This window comes from Xenopus tropicalis, chromosome 10 (assembly GCF_000004195.4).
Source record: "Xenopus tropicalis strain Nigerian chromosome 10, UCB_Xtro_10.0, whole genome shotgun sequence".
Taxonomy (NCBI): Eukaryota; Metazoa; Chordata; class Amphibia; order Anura; family Pipidae; genus Xenopus; species Xenopus tropicalis.
Genome location: NC_030686.2, coordinates 27,016,885 through 27,039,779, shown reverse-complemented (window position 1 = coordinate 27,039,779; position 22,895 = coordinate 27,016,885). Strand labels below are relative to the sequence as shown.

The 22,895-nt window shown below is 39.3% G+C and overlaps 1 protein-coding gene across 5 annotated transcripts in view; it reads left to right on the top strand.

The window, feature by feature from the left end:
- Positions 1-22,895, top strand: part of rptor (regulatory associated protein of MTOR, complex 1) — a 165,918-nt gene that overhangs the window by 30,711 nt on the left and 112,312 nt on the right. For 4 of the 5 annotated variants that reach the window (XM_012971556.3, XM_012971554.3, XM_012971555.3 and 1 more), the window contains exons 2-3: positions 9,551-9,653; positions 19,549-19,631. In XM_012971556.3, the coding sequence (XP_012827010.1) occupies positions 9,551-9,653; positions 19,549-19,631 (186 nt within the window). 5 annotated transcript variants of the gene reach the window in all.

Genomic DNA, 22,895 nt, shown 5'->3' with positions numbered 1-22,895 from the left:
TGTATTGCTTCATGTCACTGGACAGGTAGCCTCAGGGGATAAGGCAATTACCATGTTGACAAAGCTGTACCATTCCTGAGCTGTCTTTAACATTGATTTTGTTTTGAAGTGTGCAGTTCATATAGCAAGGCGCACTGTAGCACACTGAAGGTTTATACAATTTTTCAGTATGTATGTGGTGGCTTATAATGGGCAGATGAGGAAATGAAGAGGAGCCACAGTGTTTATTCTGCTGTTCCAATCCTCTGGGCTGTAGGCCATACCATGTATTGCTCTTTGTACAATATACATCATTTCAGCCCATGGCTTGGTTTTTGTATGGGCTTCTTTTAGTCCCAGTTAGTCAGCTGGTTATCAGTAAGCAGGCAGCTGCTAGTATAGGGATATCCCAAATATCCTAGAGCCTTATTGGCAATCAGTCACTTGCATTATGCTTTGAATGTCTGCTATCCTGCAGATGTAGTTTACTTATGTTTGAAAAGAGTATATATTAGGATTCACTTGTTCTGCAGTGCATATTTAGTTTCTACCAGTAAACACTGCATTGATAAACAAATATAGTCTGTAAATATAATCCCAGGTACAAATTGTATTGTGATGATTTTAAAATACCATATAAAAGAGCATGGGCCTGCAGGGCACACACTGTAATGCTAAAAGAATGTGAGGCTTACATGACAAAGCACGTCATTAGGGGGACCTAAAACATTCAAATTTTATAAACATTTCTCTACAGCAGTCAGGGGGAGTTAGTGAGAATGAATGAAGCACCATTAGCATGAAAAATGTAGGCTCTTTAGGCGCACTCACTCCCTTATTTATGCTCTGTCGAAATTACCTATTTTTTTCTGAATTACTAATAGCTTTTTTTTTTTTTATATATATATATATAAGTAGGCATTATTTGCTTTTCGGTTACAGGGCAAATCAGACCTGAACAAAACAGATGGTACTTATGGTGTTCGATTACTATTACATTTATGAAATTTGCTGCAACCAAATGCTAGAGTTTTTTTTTCTTCTTTAAGCAAAATTATTTATTTCAGTTTTGCTGTAATTCAGACTTTATAAGGTATTTAAGTTTAGGCCACCCTTAGCTCATACCAAAGTTACAGAAATTGGAAATATATCAGTGTATCTGCCATTCATAGATCCTAGTATATCTAGAACAGTGAATAGGGTCATTAAAATTTTTTTTTTTCCTTTCATGTGTATCTACTGGGGCAAATAGGGATTCTCCCCAAATATGAACCAAACTGTCTTTTAGGCTGAACCCCCAAGGCCCTATGGGGGTCAGCCCAGCATTTTGGGAATCATAGCAAATTAAGGGTAAAGACACACAGAGCCAAAGACTGAGGATTGTCTTTGCTAAAACACACATAGAGACGATTATCAGTAAATGATCAGCATTGTCTGTTTTAGTAGCCGTGGCAAGTAGCTGCTACTAGTAGCTCTGTGTCTTCACCCTTTAGAAAAAATAAACGTTTTTTTAAGTAATTGCTATGACACTGTAGCCTTCTGTGGACACAATACACACTGCTTCTAACAGATTGAGCAAGCACAAATTGATTTATTTTATTTGTGTTGCTTTATTGCCCTATTATTAGCCCACCAGTTACCTGCGACTCCTTGGTGTTTTCCCTGCAAAGAAGTAAAATGGTGTCTTAATGATAGAAAAGCAATATCCACCCAGTCTTTGTCACACCCCTGATCTACCTAAACATGTCCCCTTATACCTAGATCTCACCCTTGATCTACCCTGTGCTCTACCTACTTTACCAGAAGTGCCACCCCCCTTTGGGACCTATAAATTGCACCTTTGCATCTCTTGGGGACTATAACTGGAATACCCAATATCCTACTGATGGCGACCCTGCACAGGGGATTCCCATAATGCAAAATTTGACATGTGATGCAAAATTGTGTTTTCAGTGTTATTAGGCTGAATAATCTTTCACTGGATCCATTATCTGGAAACCCATTATCCAGAAAGCTCTGAATTACCAGAAGGTAATTTGCCATAGACTCCATTTTATTCAAATGAATAAAAATTTCAAAAATTATTTTCTTTTTTCTCTGTAATAAATCCTTATTGGAGACAAAACAATCCTATTAGGTTTATTTAATATTTAAAACTTTTAAGACACCTTATCCGGAAAACCCCAGGTCCAAAACATACTGGATAACATGTACTATACCTATACAACATATAAAGGGTAAAGTCAGGACTTAACTGCCATTTCCGATTCAGTTCCTGCAGACCAAATGGTCAGATTAGTCTGATATTGCCCACTTTAAAGCTGGCCATACACGCACCAATGATATTGCACAAAACCTATTTTCTTTTGATATTCAGTATGTGTATGGCACATCAACAAGACAACCAATATCGCAGAAGCATCGGATATTGGTCGATCGAGCAAAATCTGCGTTTAGGGCTGAATCACCAGGTGGAGGCAGAATCCCTATTGTTTCTACCTGCATATCTGACGATTCAGCCCTGAACACTGATAGAGGGAAAGAACAATCTTTCCTGCAACCAATGGTCATTATTGGTAGGTGTATGGCCACCTTAAGGAAGTCATATTGTTAAAAGATCTTGTTTGGTGACCTTAGACGATTAGTGCTAATTGGTTACTTATTTAGTCCCCTGACAACTCTGTACCCGCATTTTTTTACAATTGCATTTGTGTTTCCCTCATGGGAAAAAGAAATTAGAAGAAATGTTGGAAGTGAGTAAATGAGACAAGCTGCAAATTCAGACTTAGCTGGGGATTCTGCCTTCATATGCGTATTCTGTTCACACCAGATTTCTGTAGCTTTGATGCGTCCTTCTGCAATGAGTAAAAAATCCCAACAGTCAGTCAAATACGGAGTCATCTGTGTGACTCGTTCCCATGATGTCATAGTTACCTCATGTGGCCCTCTAGGGGGTTAATAACAAACCTTCTCTGAGTCAGACATTTCATTACCAGGATATAAATGAGACGTCATGGAACAGACATTGGCAAGAAAATGTAACCCTGACATTTTGCTTTTTGGATTAATGGGCTAATTTATTATAAATCAAACTAGGGATTTTTTTCAGTTTGCTGATTGTCAGGTAACGTTTTGGTTGGGCTTTGTGTATTCCTTTATTTTAATGTTGTCAATGTGCAAAGCACCAACCTTAAGGGTCGCTTAAATGACAAAAAATGGGCAGCTGACCAAGAAGCCAAAAAATATTACTCCTTGAGGCAACAAATTTACTATTACTTTTTATTACTTATAATTCTATTCATGCCCACTAGTATTCATCTTCCATCGCTCATCTTGACAAAGCAACCGGATAGTTACCGAAATTCTAAATTGAATTTATATGCTCCTAAACACTAGCACATCATAGATATTTATTTGCAAACTATATTTTTGCTTTACTGAAGCGTTAACTCTTTTGCCCACTGAGCCCGGAGCAATAAAAGCAGTGTGCTGTGGAATTTCTTGTGTAGTAATTGTTTCCCCCATAACTGAATGCTTGGTATGAAAAGTATATAGAAATATAGGCATGGGATTCGTTATCCAGAAGCCTGTTATCCACAAAAGTGGATACCTAGTGGTTCTTGGCCTGTTTGTCACGAAAAAGCTGCTAAATTGCTTATCTTACAAATCTCAAACTGCAATATAGGGTTAAAGCACAAGGGAACTGGGGCAGCACATGAAATAGAAGGTTTACGTTTAATAACTAAAGCCATTGTCACCTCTGATGACGAGTGTACATTAACTTTAAAAGAGTGGTGTCACTTAGGTCTGGGCCCCCAAACGCCACCTCTTATGTTCTGCAATTTAAATGTTATTACACCATAATGGCCATGGTTTTGTTAGGAACCTTCTGCCTGAGCGCACATCTGTCTGCTGTGCGCTCCACTTTCTGCCTTTCCTTATAAATTATACATCTGTGATGGCTCTTGCTTTGCTGCACGTTATTTTTTTTTTTTTTCTTTTGACACTGCTCAGAATCCTAATGAAGACCCCAGGGAAACTGGGAGTTGGGTGACTTTGCTTTCTTTTAGAAAATGGAGCATAAACCCCTGTGATGCAGATCCATTTTTGCCTAGTGGCTGCTAAACCTGCTGCAGAGAAATTGATAGGGGGTTGCCCACTAATGCAAGACGGTTATAATCAATGAAAAATGTATGCCCTAAAGCCTCTATTACCTGGCTAGCATTAACTTTTAGTTGCTAAAAATCTGTTCCTAGAGGCCCTCAGCAGTGTGGGGCAAATTAATACCAACTTTACTTCCAAGATCCAGAGTTAAAAGTTTCAAATGTATTCTCCTCAGGTGGGCCCATGTATAACAAAGCTATAGGCTTCATGCTGTTGAATATTTCCACTATACCTTTATTTAGTGTTATGGGAGTAAAATAATGCACAGTAAGGAATGCCTTTTACATGATCTGCTCATTCTTCAGATTTCAGACTTGCTGGTGTGTTACAGCACCATTAATTGTAAGCTGGGAAACGTGGTTGCGGCAGTTTTGTTGTGTTTATCTCTGCCTCAAAGACTGAAGACGGCAATATTTATTTCTTTAGAATATTAAAATGTGCCTACTGACCAGATTTGCTCATGCTTTGTTTTTCTGCTGCATTCATTAATTTGGGTAAGGTACTGTTTCTCCCCCTTCCTGCGAGGAAATGCTTTTGTTCGTATTGCTTATTGTGTGAAGCAGGACTTTCTCACGTTTTCCTTTCAGATGCCTAGCTTGGGCTCCTACATGACACTTTTCCTGCTGTACTTGGCTCTCTCTGGTTTTAAATGCATAGTAGACTTCTAAAGCGTCAAACATTTGCAGGAGGGACATCTTAGTAGTTATACTACTTAGCACAGAACAGTATTTTAAAATACAAATTAATCCCATTGTAGTCTGTGGCATACAACATTGATTGGATTGTGAGATATTTAGTTTCTAACTTACTAGGCTGTAAAGGGGCAATATACACCAGTACTCAAGCCAAGTCCAATAAGTAACACGCAATGGAGCTCATTTATAAACACTGGGCAAATTTGCCCCTAGGCAGTAACCTATGGCAACCAATCAAATGCTTTTGTTGTTTAACATGCAGCTGGCTGAAAGCAAACAATCACTGATTGGTTGCTATGGGTTACTTCCCATGTACAAATTTGCCCAGTGTTTATTGTTTTAAATATTTGTATTTTTTAATTATTATAACAGAGAGTGCAGAACAGTGTGTTTGAATTACTTTGTACTTTCAGGTTACAGTTGATTTATGTTTTTTTAGGGCAGTTGTGGGAGCAGGAGCAGACATAAGATAATGAATCGATCAAATAGCAGTAAGGCAGGTTTCATTTAGACATATAAGGTTGAACTTGATGGACATGTTTTTTTTCAACCTTTGTTAGCATGTTAGCACTAACTGTTCCTTATCTGTATGGGATTGTGTTATAACGGGTGGACATGATTAATAGTTCCTGTTATAAGTGTTTCCTAAGGACAGAATGGATTTATTGAGCGAGCTTGTCTGTTTGAAGACGGGAGGGAGTTCTAGAGGCAAGGTTTTGGGCGATTAAATGTTGCTATACATTCTCAGCTTTGTTCAGGCACTGAACTGGTTTCTGGTTTTGCGTTTTTCTTGAAGACATTTCACCAGGCATCATTATTATTCTTATTAATAACATTTATTTATAAATCGCCAACATATTCCACAGCGCTGTACAAAAAGTGGGTTTTATACATTGGACATACAGAGTAACATATAAAGCAATCAATAACCGATACAAGAGGTGAAACGAGCCCTGCCCAAAAGAGCTTACAATCTACAAATCCAACTGGCTTTCTCAGTTCCAAAATGGGAAAGCCAGTTGGATAGCTGGTGAAACGTCTTCAAGAAAAACACAGCAAGTCCAGTTGATGTGAACTATTACTACAGGTATATCATGACCTGGATGAATGAAAACCTTCCCAGAAAGATTGTCTGATTTTGGCTGTCTAACCATCAGGACTTCTTGGGTAGTTTAGATCCTGCAATACCACTGGTATACAGTTAGTCTTTTAAAATGTAAAAAATGTTATGTTCAAATGCTCCTTTTTAGTGGTGGATGAAATGTGTAAGATGTGTGAGATCTTGTTTGGGTCACTGCCCTGAACAAACAGAACAGTCTTACCTAATTGCATGGCCAAATAAAACAGTATCTACCTAGAGGCCAATTGGTCAAATATATTATACAAATTGGTACTTTAAGCTTTAGTGGTCACCTGTGAGCTTAGAATAAGGACCAAGTAAAATGGGGCACTGGCCCATAAGAGTAATATGGAGATAAGAGTAGGGGAATGTGGAGCTGTGAGGATTTTACAATAGTAAGTATAATCACAGCAATTTTCTTTCAAAGGTTACATAAACCATTGTACATACATAATGGATATGATTATATAGCATTACAAACAGCTGACCCTGATAATTTCTTTAGAGCATGGCTTTACATAAAGACAAACTCCTCCACTTCTAATCCCTCTGTCCCTCCTGAAAAGGATATAAACATTTAAATTCACAGCCCAATCAAGTTTCATCCCTCTATAGGTGGCCATACACGTGGCGATCTGACGATGTTTCGTACGACCATCGGTCGCACGAAACATCGTAAGATCCGCCACACACCATTCAGGGCTGAATCGGCAGGTAAGTAGGTAGAAACAATAGGATTTCTACCTCCTTCTGCCGATTCAGATCTGAAGGGAGAATTTTGGTCAGGCGCCTTCTATGGCGCCCGATCAAAATTTTCAAACTGGTCCGATCGGCGAGTCGTCCGATAGCAGCAGGTTCCTGCGATATCGGTCGACTCGCCGACATACCGATTATCGGTACGTGTATGGCCACCTTTAGTGTCTGTGATATAAATGTTATCATAATTTCCAGCACATGCAATAAACTCCAGTTCTCCTAATTTACCTGACAAGCTCCATGCATTTGCCAGCATACAGCAGAGGTTATGACATTTCCCTTTGATGTCTATATTACGTAAAGGAGAGTTAGTGCTAAGGTTACTATTAGCCTGTTTTTTTTGTAACAGAGGGATCTTATTAACTGGTAAACTTTATGCCCCCTCACTCCTCTCCCCCCATTGCTTAGTTTAAACACTTTCCCAGCCTTTTAGCCATTCTTTCCCCTTGCATAACGGACCCCCTTCCATTGAGGTGCAGTCCTTCACGGATGTATAGATTGTACCCCAAGGGAAAAGTCAGTGTACTGCTCTAGGAACCCAAACCCTTTCTTCCTACACCAAGACTATAGCCACGCATTTAGCTCCCTTATCTCCAACTATCTTCCTAAACTTGCACGTTGCAAAACTTCAGAAAAAATGACATTTGAGTCTTATCAAACTCTGCTGGTCAGCCTCTAGCACCTCATAAATTCCAGGGGTCTGTTGAACAGTTTGATGCATAATGTGCATAGTTGTTCCTAAGTATGTGGCATGTAGGGGCCCCAAAGTAAAAATACCCCCTATGATCGATCATTTCTGTCATTTTAGCTATTAAAAAAAAAAAAAACACATTTACTGCATTTTATGTGGATAAAGCTACAAAAACTGAGTTCACCACAAAAAGCTAAATATTTTTGAAAAGTAGACATTCTCACCAATCCCAAATAGCTATATATTTCTTACTACCTCAAACCACAAAGCTTTCCTGAAGATAGAAGATTTGATAAAATGTATGATTATGGCATCAGCGCTTCCAGTTTGCAGCATCCAATCTCCCACAAATCATCAGGTACCAAGATACAACACCTTAATTATGAATGGCACGGATAATAAATAACCCATTGTGCTCTTATTATTATGTCATCTTTTGTACTTTACTTTCACCTTTACTGCAACCCCATTTTATGTGGGTAAAGCCACAAAAAACCATAAAGTTTTGCAAAGTACACATTATCCTGTATTCAAAATGGGTACATGTTTTTCTACTCCAACTCCCAAGCCACAAAGCTTCCCAAAATCAGTAGTTATGATGAAAATTCGAAAAATTACTTCAGAGCTTTCACTTTGCAGCATCTTATTGCCCACATATTATTAAGTTTCCAATATATGAATGTCAGGGGTCTACTAAACAGTATGATGCCCACTGTGCATAGGCTTAGCTAAGTATATGGCATGTAGGGGGCCCAAAATTAAAATACCCCATCATTTCTCTCATTTCAGCTACTCAACACTTTAAATTTATTTTTTGTGTGGTAAAGCAACAAAAAGTAAGTGCATCCCAAAAAACCATATATTTTTGAAAAAATGCTTAAATTTGTCTTTCTACACTTAGCCTATTGCGCAATATGTATAATGAATGCAATTAATATGCCATCCCATCCCCAAAAGTATGGATCGTTAAAGTGGACTCCTGAAAACAATATATTTTTGGGAAGTACACATTCTGACACATTTAACATAGCTAAATATATCTTTCAATTCCAAACTACCAAACATCAAAGCTTTCCTAAATTTTGCTGTTTTTATGACATTTCTTAAATTCACCTAAACATGTTGCAATTTGTCACATTTATGTTGCACAACTGCTTCCATACAAAGATAAATAACCCCAAATATGAACACCAGAGGTCTTCTTACCTAACAATCTACATGCATTTACCAGCAGACAGCAAAATTACTACTTTTGGCTCTGGTATTTACATTAGTGAATGGAGAGCTTCTTGCTGTCAAATCTAGTTGGAAAAGTGGCAGTGAGTAGGAGGGTGATAGAGAATAGAGCAAAATGTCAAGAGCACAGGAGCATTTTAGATATGAAGAAGAACTAAAACCTGGAATGAAATGCATTAAAATGTTTAAAATAAGTCTCTTAAAAAAACCTGTGCACACAAAAAAGTATGCATTAAATAACTTAGAGATATGTTTTCCTGTGATACATCTCTTTTTCAATGCTGATAGTCTAAAAGAATAAAAAAAACATTTTGAGACCCACACCACTGTCATATATCACAGACTTTTTGCAATTTATTTAAAAGAAATGTATTAATGGGATATATATATACTGTAGCATATATACTGCAATGAACTAGTTTAGCATTTTACTGTATAGTTTGGTTATTCTTATTGTTGTTATTGTTCAAAGTAATATTTTAAGTCTCAATTACCCACCTCTGCCACCTCTGCCGGCTTTCTTAGCTGGGCAGGGGGCCGGGGTGATGTCACAGGGGGCGGGAACAGTCGAGACCATAATGTTGCAGGGCGGGGAAGAGGAGGGGCCATGACATCACAGGGGTGGGCTATGACGCAGCGATCAGTGGTTGGTCGATCACCGCACCAGTGTTACTGAGTCCTGCCCGTTTTTCCTGATTTGGGAAACCAGGCAGGAGGTTGTGACCCGGACAGCCATTTTGCAAACCGGGCAGTCTGGGTCAAAACTGGACAGGTGGTAATCCGCTCCCAACCATTATTTCAACAAACATTTGTACTGTTAGTAATTTGTAAATGATCGTTGTAATTATTTTTTTTTTAGTTTGTGTGTGAATTTTTGCCCATTTACTCATCATGGTTTTTTTTCCCTAGATGAAGACAGTGAGTGTGGCTCTGGTGCTGTGCTTAAATGTAGGAGTGGATCCCCCAGATGTAGTTAAGACCACGCCATGTGCTCGCTTGGAGTGCTGGATTGGTAAGTGCCGGGGTTTCTAAAAATCATTTGGTTACATTTTGTATCTCACACTCTCTTTCCCCCACTTGGGATAAACATGACATTGACCCACCGGACTTTAGCTTACACTTTCAGGTCCAATCTCTTCTCTTATAGGAAAACGTCTGATCCTGATACGCTGGTTAGCGAGTACAACCACATACTGTCATCCACCTTTGACTCATTGCTCCTTTGAAGGCTTAAGCACACTTGTGCTCAAAACTCATGCCCCTGGCTGAGTTCACAGACCACAGACCAGATTCTTATGCTCCTGTAGAAGGTCAATGTGGTGTATGTAGAGAAAATCCTGCACTCAAGCAGACTCCATTATAAATTTATATTGTCATGCTTCAATTCTGCCTTGTCAAAGGCCAAGCAGGAATATAACAATAATCTTATAAACACTAACAAATCCAATCCACGACGCCTGTTTTCTATATTCAGTACCCTTCTGCATCCCTCATCAACAGAATCATTCAATCTCATGCACTGCCCTCAGCTCTTTGCTGATTTCTTTAGAAAGTTAAGGTGGCCATACACGGACCGATTTTTTACTTACAAACGACCGATTCCCGAACGATCCGATGCTATCGTTAAGTTATCGTATAGTTGGTGGTGTACGAACGATCGTCGGCCCACTAAACGAGCCGACATTATCGTCCCCAAAATCGATCGGCCAGGTTTAAAAATTTTGGTCGTTTAACGATAAAATCTGCCAGTTGGTGTGAGTGTCAGACATTTGTCTTTCAACGATTGTTCTCTGCGCATGTCACGATTGCCAGCAACGACATCGATCGTACGTAGATGTACGATTGTAGGTATTTTACGATAATGATGCGACAAAATCTTTCCCGAATTATCGTTGCCCGTGGATGGCATATCGTATGGGAACTCGATCGCCATACGATCGTTTGTCGATATAATCGTTCATGGCACAACGAGCGAAATCGCCTCGTGTATGGCCACCTTTAGATTGGGTTAAAAAAGATCATTCAAAGTAAAACCAGCACACACAATCCTACACTGAACTATCTATACACTCACATACATAAACCATATACCAACATCAATACTAACTGTAAATTTTAGCATCACAATAGCCTTGGATATTATGCTTGTTCAAGAACTCATCCAGGCCTCTCTTAAAGGACATGTAAATCTCACACACAAAAATGTAATCAGTGAACAGCCTCTTTGAGGGTGAAAGCTGCCATTTGCTTTAGAAAAATGTGATGGTGCTGGCAAGCGGCGGGGATATATGTAGTACACATGATGCCATTTGGGTGGGGGAGACGTGTCCAACTGATATACATTGTAGGCAAATGTAGGCTGTACATGTCCTTTAAAGGCATTTACAGAATCTGCCATTACAACATCACTGGGAAGGACATTGCACAATCTTACTGCCCCCACTGTGAAAAACCACCTACGCTGCTTCAAATGAAAGTTCTGTTTCACTAATCTAAATGGGGGGGGGGGCTGATCTTGTTTATAGGGGGATATTCTTTTTTTCCCCATTTGTCTATAATTCCCTCTAATGGCCTTTTTCCCAGAGAAATCAACCCCAACCCTGATAGTTTAAATCTTCCATCCCCTTTACAAGTTTAGTTGCGCATCTCTGGACTCTCTCTCTGCACTCTCTCCTCCTCATGAATATCCTTAATGACTGGAGCCCAAAACTGCACCGCATACTCAAGGTGAGGTCTTACAAAAGACCTAGTAAGAGGCAAAATTATGTTCTCATCCCTTGAGTCAATGCCCTTTTTTATGTATGACAGCACTTTATTTGCTTTAGTAGCCACAGAATGACACTGCCCTGAATTAGACAACTTGTTATCGACAAAAATCCCCAAATCCTTCTCAGTTAAGGATACACAAACATGCTACCATTTATTGTGTAACTCACATTTAAATTATTTCTACCAAAGTGCATAACATTGAACCTCATTTTCCATTTTACTGCCCAGTTTTCAGTTTTGTCAAATCTCTCTGCAAAGCGGCAGCATCCTGCATCGAACTTATAGTTTTGCACAATTTGCTATCCTCAGCTAAAAAAATAGAAACAGTACTGTCTTTGCCCACCTCGAGATCATTAATAAACAAGTTAAAAAGAAAGGACCAAGGACTGACCCCTGCGGTACTCCACTAACAACACTGGTCCAATCAGAAAATGTTCCATTTACCACCAGTCTTGATAATCTATCCTTCAGCCAGTTCTCTATCCAAGTACAAATATTATTTTCCAGCCCAATATTCCTCAGTTTTATCCTTTGAAAAGTCCAAGTAGATGACATCCACTAACATTACAGTGACAAGGTTTTCACCTTCTCATAAAAGGCAATTAACATTTCACATAACTTTCACATTGTGGGGCATTCCTCCCAACCTTTGATAAATTGAAAGAGGGACATGCCCATTTTCACGATGTCACCCCTAAATGCATTTAAAGTTTGAACACATTTCTCGGGGTCATTTTATGTGTTATTACAGTTTTGCTAATGCAGGTGAAATTGCCCTTTAAGCTGCAAGACTCGGTTCCCTCAAGAGACCTGTTTAGCTTATTAGTTACAATTTATCTAAGTGCAGGTGAAGCTTGTTAAGATTTCTGAGCTCTCTGACGAAAGCCCACTTATTTAATTAAGGCTAATGCCACACGAAGTGAAACTCCCCCTATCTGTGCCTGCACCCGAATGAATTGAATATTCTCAGGTGCAGGCACATGAAGCCAATATCCGCAAGTCTTGCTTTTTTTGCGGTTATCGGCTACATGTGCCTGCACCCAAGAATACTCAATTCATTCGGGTTACGGCACAGGTAGGGGGAGTTTCAAGCGTATGGTGCGGATTCTCTGCAAGCTTTTTTCAGCTTGCCAAAAATGTGCCTAAATGCCTAGTGTGGTTAGCATTGCAGTTACCAAACTGTTTGATATATCAGTGCTGTGTGTCAAAAAATACCAAAAGTACACCATCTTTATGCTTACTTTTTGGTAGGTGTTTATTGTTGTATTAAAAATGCAAAATAAAAACATAAAATAGCAGTTAGTGTGGTAACAATCTGAATTATCATTCTTTTTCTGCTAAAGCTCCTCTGGAGCTAAAATTTTATATTATAATAATAATAATAATAATAATATTATTTACCCCTCTTACTTGGGCCACAGTTCTTTTGAGAAGCAGACAAACAATTCCCACCAATGAGTGTATATAAAGGTAAATATATTGAATAATAAATCAAGCAATTGTTACACATAAATGGTTATTTAAACTAAAACAATATTTACACTATTTACAGATACAAATTAATTATACAGTCTATACATTATTGTTACGAATAACAGTCAGCTTGTCTTCCCATCATGGCTGTCCTCTGTTCCCCAGCACCTCTGGTCTGCAGGCCTCACATGCTATCTTGTCACAGACTGCCCTCCTTCACTACTGTCCAGTTTCCACATTTATATACAATATCAATACCTCCCCCACAGCTTACATAACAACTGTTCAGATGGTGCTGATAACCACACCTAGCGTTTGTTCAAAAACTGTTAAGCGAGTTTCTCGTATGCAGAAATGAATGATTTACAGCTCCTGTAGCAGACGTACTGTCTCACCACCATTCACAGAAAAACCCTTCCTGGACAACTGTCTCTGTAATCAGTACAACTCCCCCATACACAGTGTATAACACATAAATATGTATAAGGCCACAAACACACACACACATATAACAAAAATAATGGCACCCAAGATGAGTAATTTCTTACATCTGGCATTATTTTTTTTGGTTTATTTGTCAGTTTGTTCACCCGCCCGTTACTATACAGCACAGCTGTATGTCTTGTAGCTTTATAAATAAACAATGATGGTGATAATGGTTTCCTTGAACTCCAGAGAATTAGTTTTTGTGGAGGATTTCATTAGCCTTTATGTTGGTTTCCAAATATATGTTATAGGTTTTCTCTCTTAACTGTGTCAATTCTGTTTTCCTTACAGCTTATTCATGGCAGTAGTGGTTTGCCAGCAAAAAAAGCCTATTTCTTCTCTGTATAATTAACATTGTGGGAGTACAGGTATAGGATCTGCGGTCCACATTACCTTAGCAACCAGGGAGAGGTTTAAACGAGAGACTGATATATGAATAGGAGAGGGCCTGAATAGAAAAATAAGTTGGAACAATAACAATGAAACTGTAGCCTCAGAGAGAGAGAAATAGATTTTTGGTTGCCGGGGTCAGTGCCAATAAAGAGTTAATCTCAAGCTGCAGGCATACCTTCAGTTGTCTCAATAGTGCCCTTAAGTCTCCCCATATTTCACCTGTTCAGATGATCAGAAGCCAAACAGGAAGAAAAAACATTGATCTGTGTAAAGAAAGTTCCCATAATGCCTCACTCCTGCACCGAGACTGAGACCAAGTGTACATGCTCAGTTTGTAAAACTATGAGTCAGCCTGCTGCTGATTGGCTCAGATCCACATTCTTAAGGGGGTGGGGGAGTGAGTTCCTAGCATTCTTGAGGGAGGGGGGAGCAGGAGAGGGAGAGAGCAGAGAGCTGTGTGTCTGTGGCACATGAATTACAGACACAAGAAATCTTTTGACAGAGATGTCAGTCCAGCATTTCTGTGAGTGCTTATTGCTGTATTTACATAGACCTTTCTGATAAAGCTTACTTAGTTTTTACCTTTCCTTCTCCTTTAAAAGCAACAAAGAGTTTGAAGAGGGCGACAAATAATTAAAAAACTATAAGAAATAAATAATTAAGACAAATGAAAAAGTGGCTTAGAATTGACTATTCTGTAACATACTAAAAATTAAATTAAAGGTGAACCACCCATTTAAGGTTTCTGGAAAGCAGGTTCTGTACCTGTATTTATTGTGATGACTCCATAATCATCATCATCATCTTTTCTTTGTATTATGGTCAGACAGTCACAGACACCCCTTATCCACAATAAAAGGTGGAATATTTTACATAAAGAGCTATGTGTATTCCATTGGGAAAAAGTACCGTTATACTGTAATGGAACTATTTCCATTTATGGATGCTCTGCAATTTAAATACTGTGTACAGGATTTTTTTTTTCAAATGTATCCTTTTTATTCTAAAAGAATATGAATACTTTACTGTGCCCACACAGCAAATATCATGTGTCCTTAGAAGGTGATGGGTTAAACTTGCGTGTCACTCTGCCATTGATCACGGATCCGAAAATGCCACCTGTGTGTGGACTGCATTAATCTGTAAACCCCCTATCCAGAGGGACCGACAGTCTGTGATGTTTTAGAAATGTACCCTGTGAATTGTAATGAAGCAGTGCTCGTTAGACTTCTTACTAATGGATTTTCACAAAGTTCTGCCTAATGTTTTCCAAGGAAAAGAAAAAGTAGTCACGTTAATGAGGTATTTTTTTGTACCCTGTGCTCCCCAAGAGGTAGGTAAACTATTTGGTGATGATTTCCACATCATTTACCTTAGGAATGATTCCAAAATTTAAATTAGTAAACAAGCCTGAAACATCAGCCTTGTTTGATATAAAGTGACATGCCTCAGCTCAACTACACTGTGCCTGTTTTACTTAATCGCCAATTGAAATGACAATAAAGGTGTCTATATAAATGTTTCAAAGCGCAATTTGCACCCATTACTCTGTAATGTAGGTGGGTGGCCTTCATCTAAGTTAATAATAGGGGTCCCCAACCTCTCTAATTTGCCGCAGAGGGGAAAAAAATTCCTTCCTGACTCCAAGATGGCAATCGGACCAGTCCCTGGATCAACTTGTACTAAGAGCTATCTCCCATAACCCTGTATTCCCTCACTTGTACTGAGAGCTATCTCCCCTACCCCTGTATTCCCTCACTTGTACTGAGAGCTATCTCCCATACCCCTGTATTCCCTCACTTGTACTGAGAGCTATCCCCCCTACCCCTGTATTCCCTCACTTGTACTGAGAGCTATCTCCCATACCCCTGTATTCCCTCACTTGTACTAAGAGCTATCCCCCATAACCCTGTATTCCCTCACTTGCTTCCAACCCCTTCTTAAAGCTATATAATGTATCAGCCAGCACAGCTGATTCAGGGATGGAATTCCACAACTTCACAGTAAAAAATCCTTTCCGAATATTTAAACAGAACCTCCCTTCTTCTAAACGGAGTGGGTGCCCTCGTGTCCGTTGGAAGGACCTACTGGTAAATTAAAACATTAGAGAGGTTATTATATGATCCCCTTATATATTTATACACCTCTTAAGCGCCTCTTCTCCAGTGTAAACAGACCCAACTTGGCCAGTCTTTCTTCATAACTGAAACTTTCCATACCCTTTACCAACTTAGTTGCCCTTCTCTGGACCCTCTCTAACTCAATCATGTCCCGTTTGAGCACTGGAGACCAAAACTGAACAGCATATTCTAGATGGGGCCTTACCAGCGCTCTGTAAAGGGGAAGAATAACCCCCTCCTCCCGTGAATCTATACCCCTTTTAATACAGCTCAAAACCTTGTTTGCCCTTGCAGCTGCTGCCTGGCATTGCTTGCTACAGCCAAGTTTATTATCTTCAAGGACTTCAAGGTCTTTTTCCATTATGGATTTGCCTTGTGCAGTCCCATTAAGAGTACAAGTGGCTTGCATATTTTTACATCCCCGGTGCATGACCTTACATTTATCCACATTAAATCTCATCTGCCGCTTAGCCGCCCAGATTGCCAGTTGGCCAAGATCCTGCTGCAGGGATGCCACATCCTGGATAGAATTGACTGGTCTGCAGAGTTTTGTGTCATCTGCAAACACTGAAACATTGCTTGTAATACCCTCCCCTAAGTCATTTATGAACAAGTTAAACAAAAAGGGGACCCAGTACAGAACCCTGAGGGACCCCACTGAGAACCTTACTCCAAGTAGAGAATGTACCATTAACAACCACCCTGTACCCGATCCTGTAGCCAGTATTCTATCCATTTGCAAACGACTTCACTAAGACCAACAGACCTTAGTTTAGAAAGCAGTCGTTTGTAGGGAACAGTATGAAATGCTTTGGCAAAATCTAAATAGATTATATCTACTGCATCCCCACTGTCCAGCTTCTTACTTACCTCATCATAAAAACCAATTAAATTGGTCTGACATGACCTGTGCTTCATAAAGCCATGCTGATTACTGCTCATAATGCCATTCTCCAGTACATAATTTTGTATGTGATCCCTTAACAAGCCTTCAAATAACTTGCCCACCACGGATGTCAAACTTACAGGCCTATAATTGCCAGGCTGAGATCTTACTCCCTTTTTAAATATAGGATTGACCAAAACTGAACAGCATATTCTAGATGGGGCCTTACCAGCGCTCTGTAAAGGGGAAGAATAACCCCCCTCCTCCCATGAATCCATGCCCCTTTTAATACAGCTCAAAACCTTTTTTGGCCTTGCAGCTGCTACATAAGGGATCGAGCAACATTTAATGTACCTTAAACACATATTCTTCTCCCACAATTGTATGCATGCATTTAATGCCACCAAAAAGAATAATAATAAATGATTTACAGTGGGAGTAATTTGTTTGATAACTTTCTTAATTGTTCTTCCCTGTCTGAAATACCAATTTTTTTTAATGTTAAGTAGCACTTTTGTTCTGAGTTAATGTGTCTGCATTTGTACATTTGTACATCTATCACAGTCAATTTCATGGAAAATAAAGCTGCTTTTTCTAGGATCTTCATAACTGCCCATACCAAATCTGTTCCTTTAACCCAAAAGACTCAACAGATAGTGACCTTACTAATGGAGCAAAAAGAGAGCAAACTCTAGTGGCCGCTTCTACTTACTATCTTTTTGATTACACAGTTGAACACAGTTAACGGGCTCTGATCCTACACCACTTGCATATGCATAATGAGAAAGCCTTGTTCCTTTCGGGGAGGACAGCAGTCCCTGAGGGAGACTGTTCTTTAAAAATTACTTTTGTTTTGCCCATAGCCCGCACATCTGGTTTTGACAGCTTCACTTTAATTATCCACTCCTTGGTCAGCCTGTCCTGTCATCATCTTTTTGATTGATAATATTCTCTGCTTCTGCCTGTTGGCATGCATTCTTCTGCTCTGCCAGACTAATATAGTTGTTTGGATTCATATGCCATCTTTTTGCAAATTAGACCCAGAATGACCAACCTGTCTACTTCAGATTTTTCTCTTTTTCAGTTCTATTCCCCTTCACAGAGTGCCCTTGTTCTGCCACTTGCATGGTAATATAAAGCTAAAACTCAACCTTGTCAAATTTTACTCTCTGTTCATTAACCCACACAGGCTTGCTGCTTGGTAATGATTTATTTTTGTACTTACCTTTGCAGATAACCCTATTTTGGAAGGCAGGTGATTTGTAAATTTGCTACTTGCAGTTTAAAAATTACATTTCTCTTTCAACAGGCTGTGGTACACAGGAGCCATGGGGTATAGCTTTGACCACTAGCAGCTATAGATATCCCCTAATTACCCACTAGAGAAACTTTAGTATCCTCTGGGGACAGGGCCTTTATTGCTGCTCTCTGCTTAAATAGATATTTGTGCGGCCAGTATTACTCTTGGCACCAGGGAATGACCTAGAGTCCTTCACTCTGGAGTCACTCTTTACAGTCTTCCCCCTAGGTGGGGTTGCACTAGGGCTAGTATGTTTTCTAGAGCAGGCAACCAGCACATCAGCAACCAGATTTGAGATGTCCAGCACCAGAGCGTTCCATCAGGAGCTGAACATAACCACACACAGGTCGTAGGTGTGAGTATACCAGAACTACAGCCTGGTTAACTGTCCCTATAAATGCTTCCTGTTAACTTCAGCTTCCTTCTGCTGTTTTATTCACTCCTTTGCCCCCAAGCCAACTACTTCAAAATTTCACACCATTCAGTCTCAATTTTAAGCAAATAATTCTAATTTTTAATAATGTTTTCCATTTTCTCTGTAATAATAAAATAGTACCTTGTACTTGATACCAACTAAGATATAGTTAATCCTTAATGGAGGCAAAACAAACCTATTGGGTTTATTCAATATTTAAATGATATTTAGCAGAGCTTAAAGGATAATGAAAGGTTAATATAAATTAAAAGTAAGTCTAAAGGCATTCTTTTTAAGTACTTACTGCATATCTAAATTCCCAGATCCCTGCTTGCTTCTCTAAGATATGGTGCTGGCAGCCTACAGCAGTGTCAAGACTACAGTGACATCACTTCCTATTCTCTGAGCATGTGTGTAACTTGATCCTGTCTCCTGTTCTGAGCTACACATACCCACCAGCCAATCAGAAGCGGATCTGGCAGAGGGGAGGGGGGGAGGGAATGAAACACATGTGCAGTATGAAGCAAGGAGGGAAAGGAAGGGAGAATACCTTTTTAGAGATGGCTGCCTGTTCTAGAAAATGTGAAGTAAGTGTGACTGAGTAAATATGTGATTAGGTGAGCCAAAAGTGTGGCGTTTTTACTAAACAATAGGAGGACTATTGGGCAGTATGCTTTTTAAATTTTGACTTGCATTCTCTTTTATGTTATGGAGATCCAAATTACGGAAAGATCCCTTATCCAGAAAACCCCAGGTGCCACGTATTCTGGATAACAGGTCCCATACCTGTACTCTTTTTTGCCATCTGTTTAGATGTCAGTTTGCAGTTATTCATTTTACCTGCAGTCTCATCTATTGCGTATCAACAAGGGAGTCCCCAGCTTTTCTGCTCTATCCACACAATATTAAATAGGGTTTGTGTGTTTCCAGGTGCTTGGCATCACTAGGCAGAATTAGTGTTATTTAAATCATTATTCTGGTAATTTTACACCAGTGGCCTTTGTGTAAAGATATGTCGGTTTTTACTTTTTCCATATTTGCTATAATTGTTGTTACTTTTTATAGATCCACTGGCTATGGGTCCACAGAAAGCCCTGGAAACCATTGGGGCAAACTTACAAAAGCAGTATGAAACCTGGCAACCACGGGTAAGACTTCATGTCCTTCTTAGCAGTAATGTCTTTCTGTCCCTTGTATATGTTTATATTTGTAATCAATGTGTTTTGAATCCCTTTGTAAATTAAATTGCATATTGTTTCATTTTTATTTAGAATGCAAATCTAAAATTATATTTTTTCCTAAGATGGATGTTCAGCAAGCTAATTTTTAAAGGAGACATACAGACACTATTCTAGATTTTCTCTTAAAACAGTGTGACCTCTCCCATAAATATGTCTTAGGGCTATGACAGAAGGGTCACTTCATCACCCCCTCACCCGTGGGCAATACAGCGCCCTCTGCATCCATTTGAATCAGTGCATTTAAAATATACTAACATAACATAGTAAGTTAGGTTGAAAACAAGACACGTGTCCATCAAGTTCAACCATAATGCCTATATACAACCTGCCTTACTGCTAGTTGATCTAGAGGAAGGAAAAAAACCCCATCTGAAGCCTCTCTAATTTGCCGCAGACGGAGAAAAAATTCCTTCCTGACTCCAAGATGACAATCGGACCAACTTGTACTACAAGTTGTCCTCCATAACCCTGTATTCCCTCACTTTCTTTAAAGCCTTCCAACTCCTTCTTGAAGCTATCTAATATATTGGCCAGTACGACTGATTCAGGGAGGGAATTCCACAACTCTCACTGTAAAAACCCTTTTTGATTATTCAGACGGAACCTCCTTTCTTCTAATCAGTATGGGTGCCCTCGTGTCTGCTGGAAGGATCTACTGGTAAATAAAGCATTAGAGAAATTAGTTTATGACCCCCTTATATATTTATTCATAGTATAACACCCTTTAAATGCCTTTTCTCCAGTGTAACCAGTACCAACTTGGCTAGTCTTTCTTCATAACTGAAACTTTCCATACTATCTGTAAAGGGGAAGAATAACCCCCTCCTCCCGTGAATCTATGCCCCTTTTAATACAGCTCAAAACCCTGTTTGCCCTTGCAGCTGCTGCCTGGCATTGCTTGCTACAGCCAAGTTTATTATCTACAAGGACTCCAAGGTCCTTCTCCATTATGGAATTGCCTAGTGCAGCCCCATAAGGGTACAAATGGCTGCATATTTTTACATCCCAGGTGCATGACCTTACATTTATCAACATTAAATCTCATCTGCCACTTAGCTGCCCAGATTGCCAGTTTGTCAAGATCCTGCTGCAAGGATGCCACATCCTGGATGGAATTAACTGGGCTGCAGAGTTTTGTGTTATTGCAAACACTGATACATTACTTACAATAACTTCCCTAAGTCATTAATGAACAAGTTAAATAAAAATGGACTCAGAACCCTGAGGGAGAACCTTACTCCAAGTACAGAATGTACCATTAACAACCACCCTCTGTATCTGATCCTGTAGCCAGTTTCCTATCCATGTGCAAACGACTTCAACAAGGCCAACAAACCATAGTTAAGAAAGCAGTTGATTATGGGGCACTATTAAATGCTTTGGCAAAATCCAAATAGATTATATCTACTGCACCCCACTGTCTGGCTTCTTACTGACCTCACCATAGAAAGCAATCAAATTGGTCTGACATGACCTGTCCTTCATAAAGCCATGCTGATTACTGCTCATAATGCCATTCTGCACACATTTTGAATGTGATGATTTTCCTCAAATCCATAGGTACCATACCAGATAAAAAACGAGTCTGAGAATATCAGAAACAGAGGCACTTTAGGGTGTATTTCATCTGACCCTGATACCTTGTTAACATTAATTTTGAGTAACCCTTTATGTACCATATCCTACGTCAGCCACTGACTAGCATGAGCTGAGCCAACAGTGCAGCTACTCGGGGAAGAAAAAAACTGAATTAGCACATTTGGAGCCAGACTTCAACCTGCAAATTTTTACAATTAATATACTTAAAAAAACTTTTTGGGGTTAGTCTTAGCCTCTGCTGCAATGCGCTCCTCATTTTCTGTCTTTGCCTTCTGGATAGCTGTTTTACAACACTTTCCTTTTTGCCCTTTTTGGAAGTAAAAAGGAAAGTGTTGTAAAACAGCTATCCAGAAGGCAAAGACAGAAAATGAGGAGCGCAAGTTTTTTAAGTATATTAATTGTAAAAAGTTCCAGGTTGAAAGTGTGGCTCCAAATGTGCTAATTCAGTGCTTTTCTTCAGTATATACAATAGAGGAGCCAGAGTTCCAAGGTCCAAAAAGGACCTTACTTCTTTGCTTCTGAATCACCACATAGGGTGCTTCTTAATGCTTCTACATTTACTACTTAAAGTAAGAAGTAAATGTAATGATTTAATATAATTTTAAACACCCATTTCTGTTCTGTGTTTTTAGCAGAAAACCTAATGACCCGAAAGACAGCCCTTAAGGAGTTAAAATATAAATCCGTGATTTATTTGGCACCAGCACCTCCAAATATTTTCGAGTTTTATTATTGTACATATTTTTACATCTCTTGCCATGGAGAGATGTCAACTTTTAATCTTTCTTTTTCGGATTTTTCCATGCCCCCTTCTGCCCCTTGAATTAATTGGTAGACCCGATTAAGAAAACATGTAATTTAGTGAACTTATGGTGCGAAGGGTTTAAGTTGGACATTTCAGTAAGATTTCTTTCCTCCAGGAGGTGCTGAGAAATAGGCTTCATTATGAGGCAGAGCACGTCCAGCTTTATGGCACTCCACTGGGCTCTCGAGTTGTTCTGCAGTAATAAACTGAAGTTGATGTGCCATCCACAGTAAAGCAATGCAAGCATTTCAGACCGTTTTCATGTTAATACTTACACATGCATTTTGAACAATGGTATTTCAACAGGGAATTTGAATTTGTACATACTTGGGGCGGTTACAAACAGGATGCTGGAATAATCTGTGGGTACAAAATGAACCGGCCAGGTTAGCTTTAGATGGGTCTACAGAGTACTGCAAAGCAGTCGGTGCCCTTTCACTACCAAACAATATTACTGTCTTTATAAGAGGCTTTCATATGTTGTTGCTTAGCAATCCATACACATGAATGTTGATCCTTTGTAATAAGTGCTATTCCTTTTAGCTGCACTAAGAAAGATTTTTAAGCTCAGCAACACATTTTGCAAATGAAGGTATTATATTGCCATTCTGCAGAGAAACTATGGGCAAAAGAAAATGCAATCCCTTATTATAGCACTAAAGAACTGCCTCGGAGTAACTGTCAGTCAGGCAGGATCATTACCTGCGGAGTTTTTTATGGATATCTTGAGGTTTTCATGCTCATGTAGTGGTTTGATGGATCCTTTC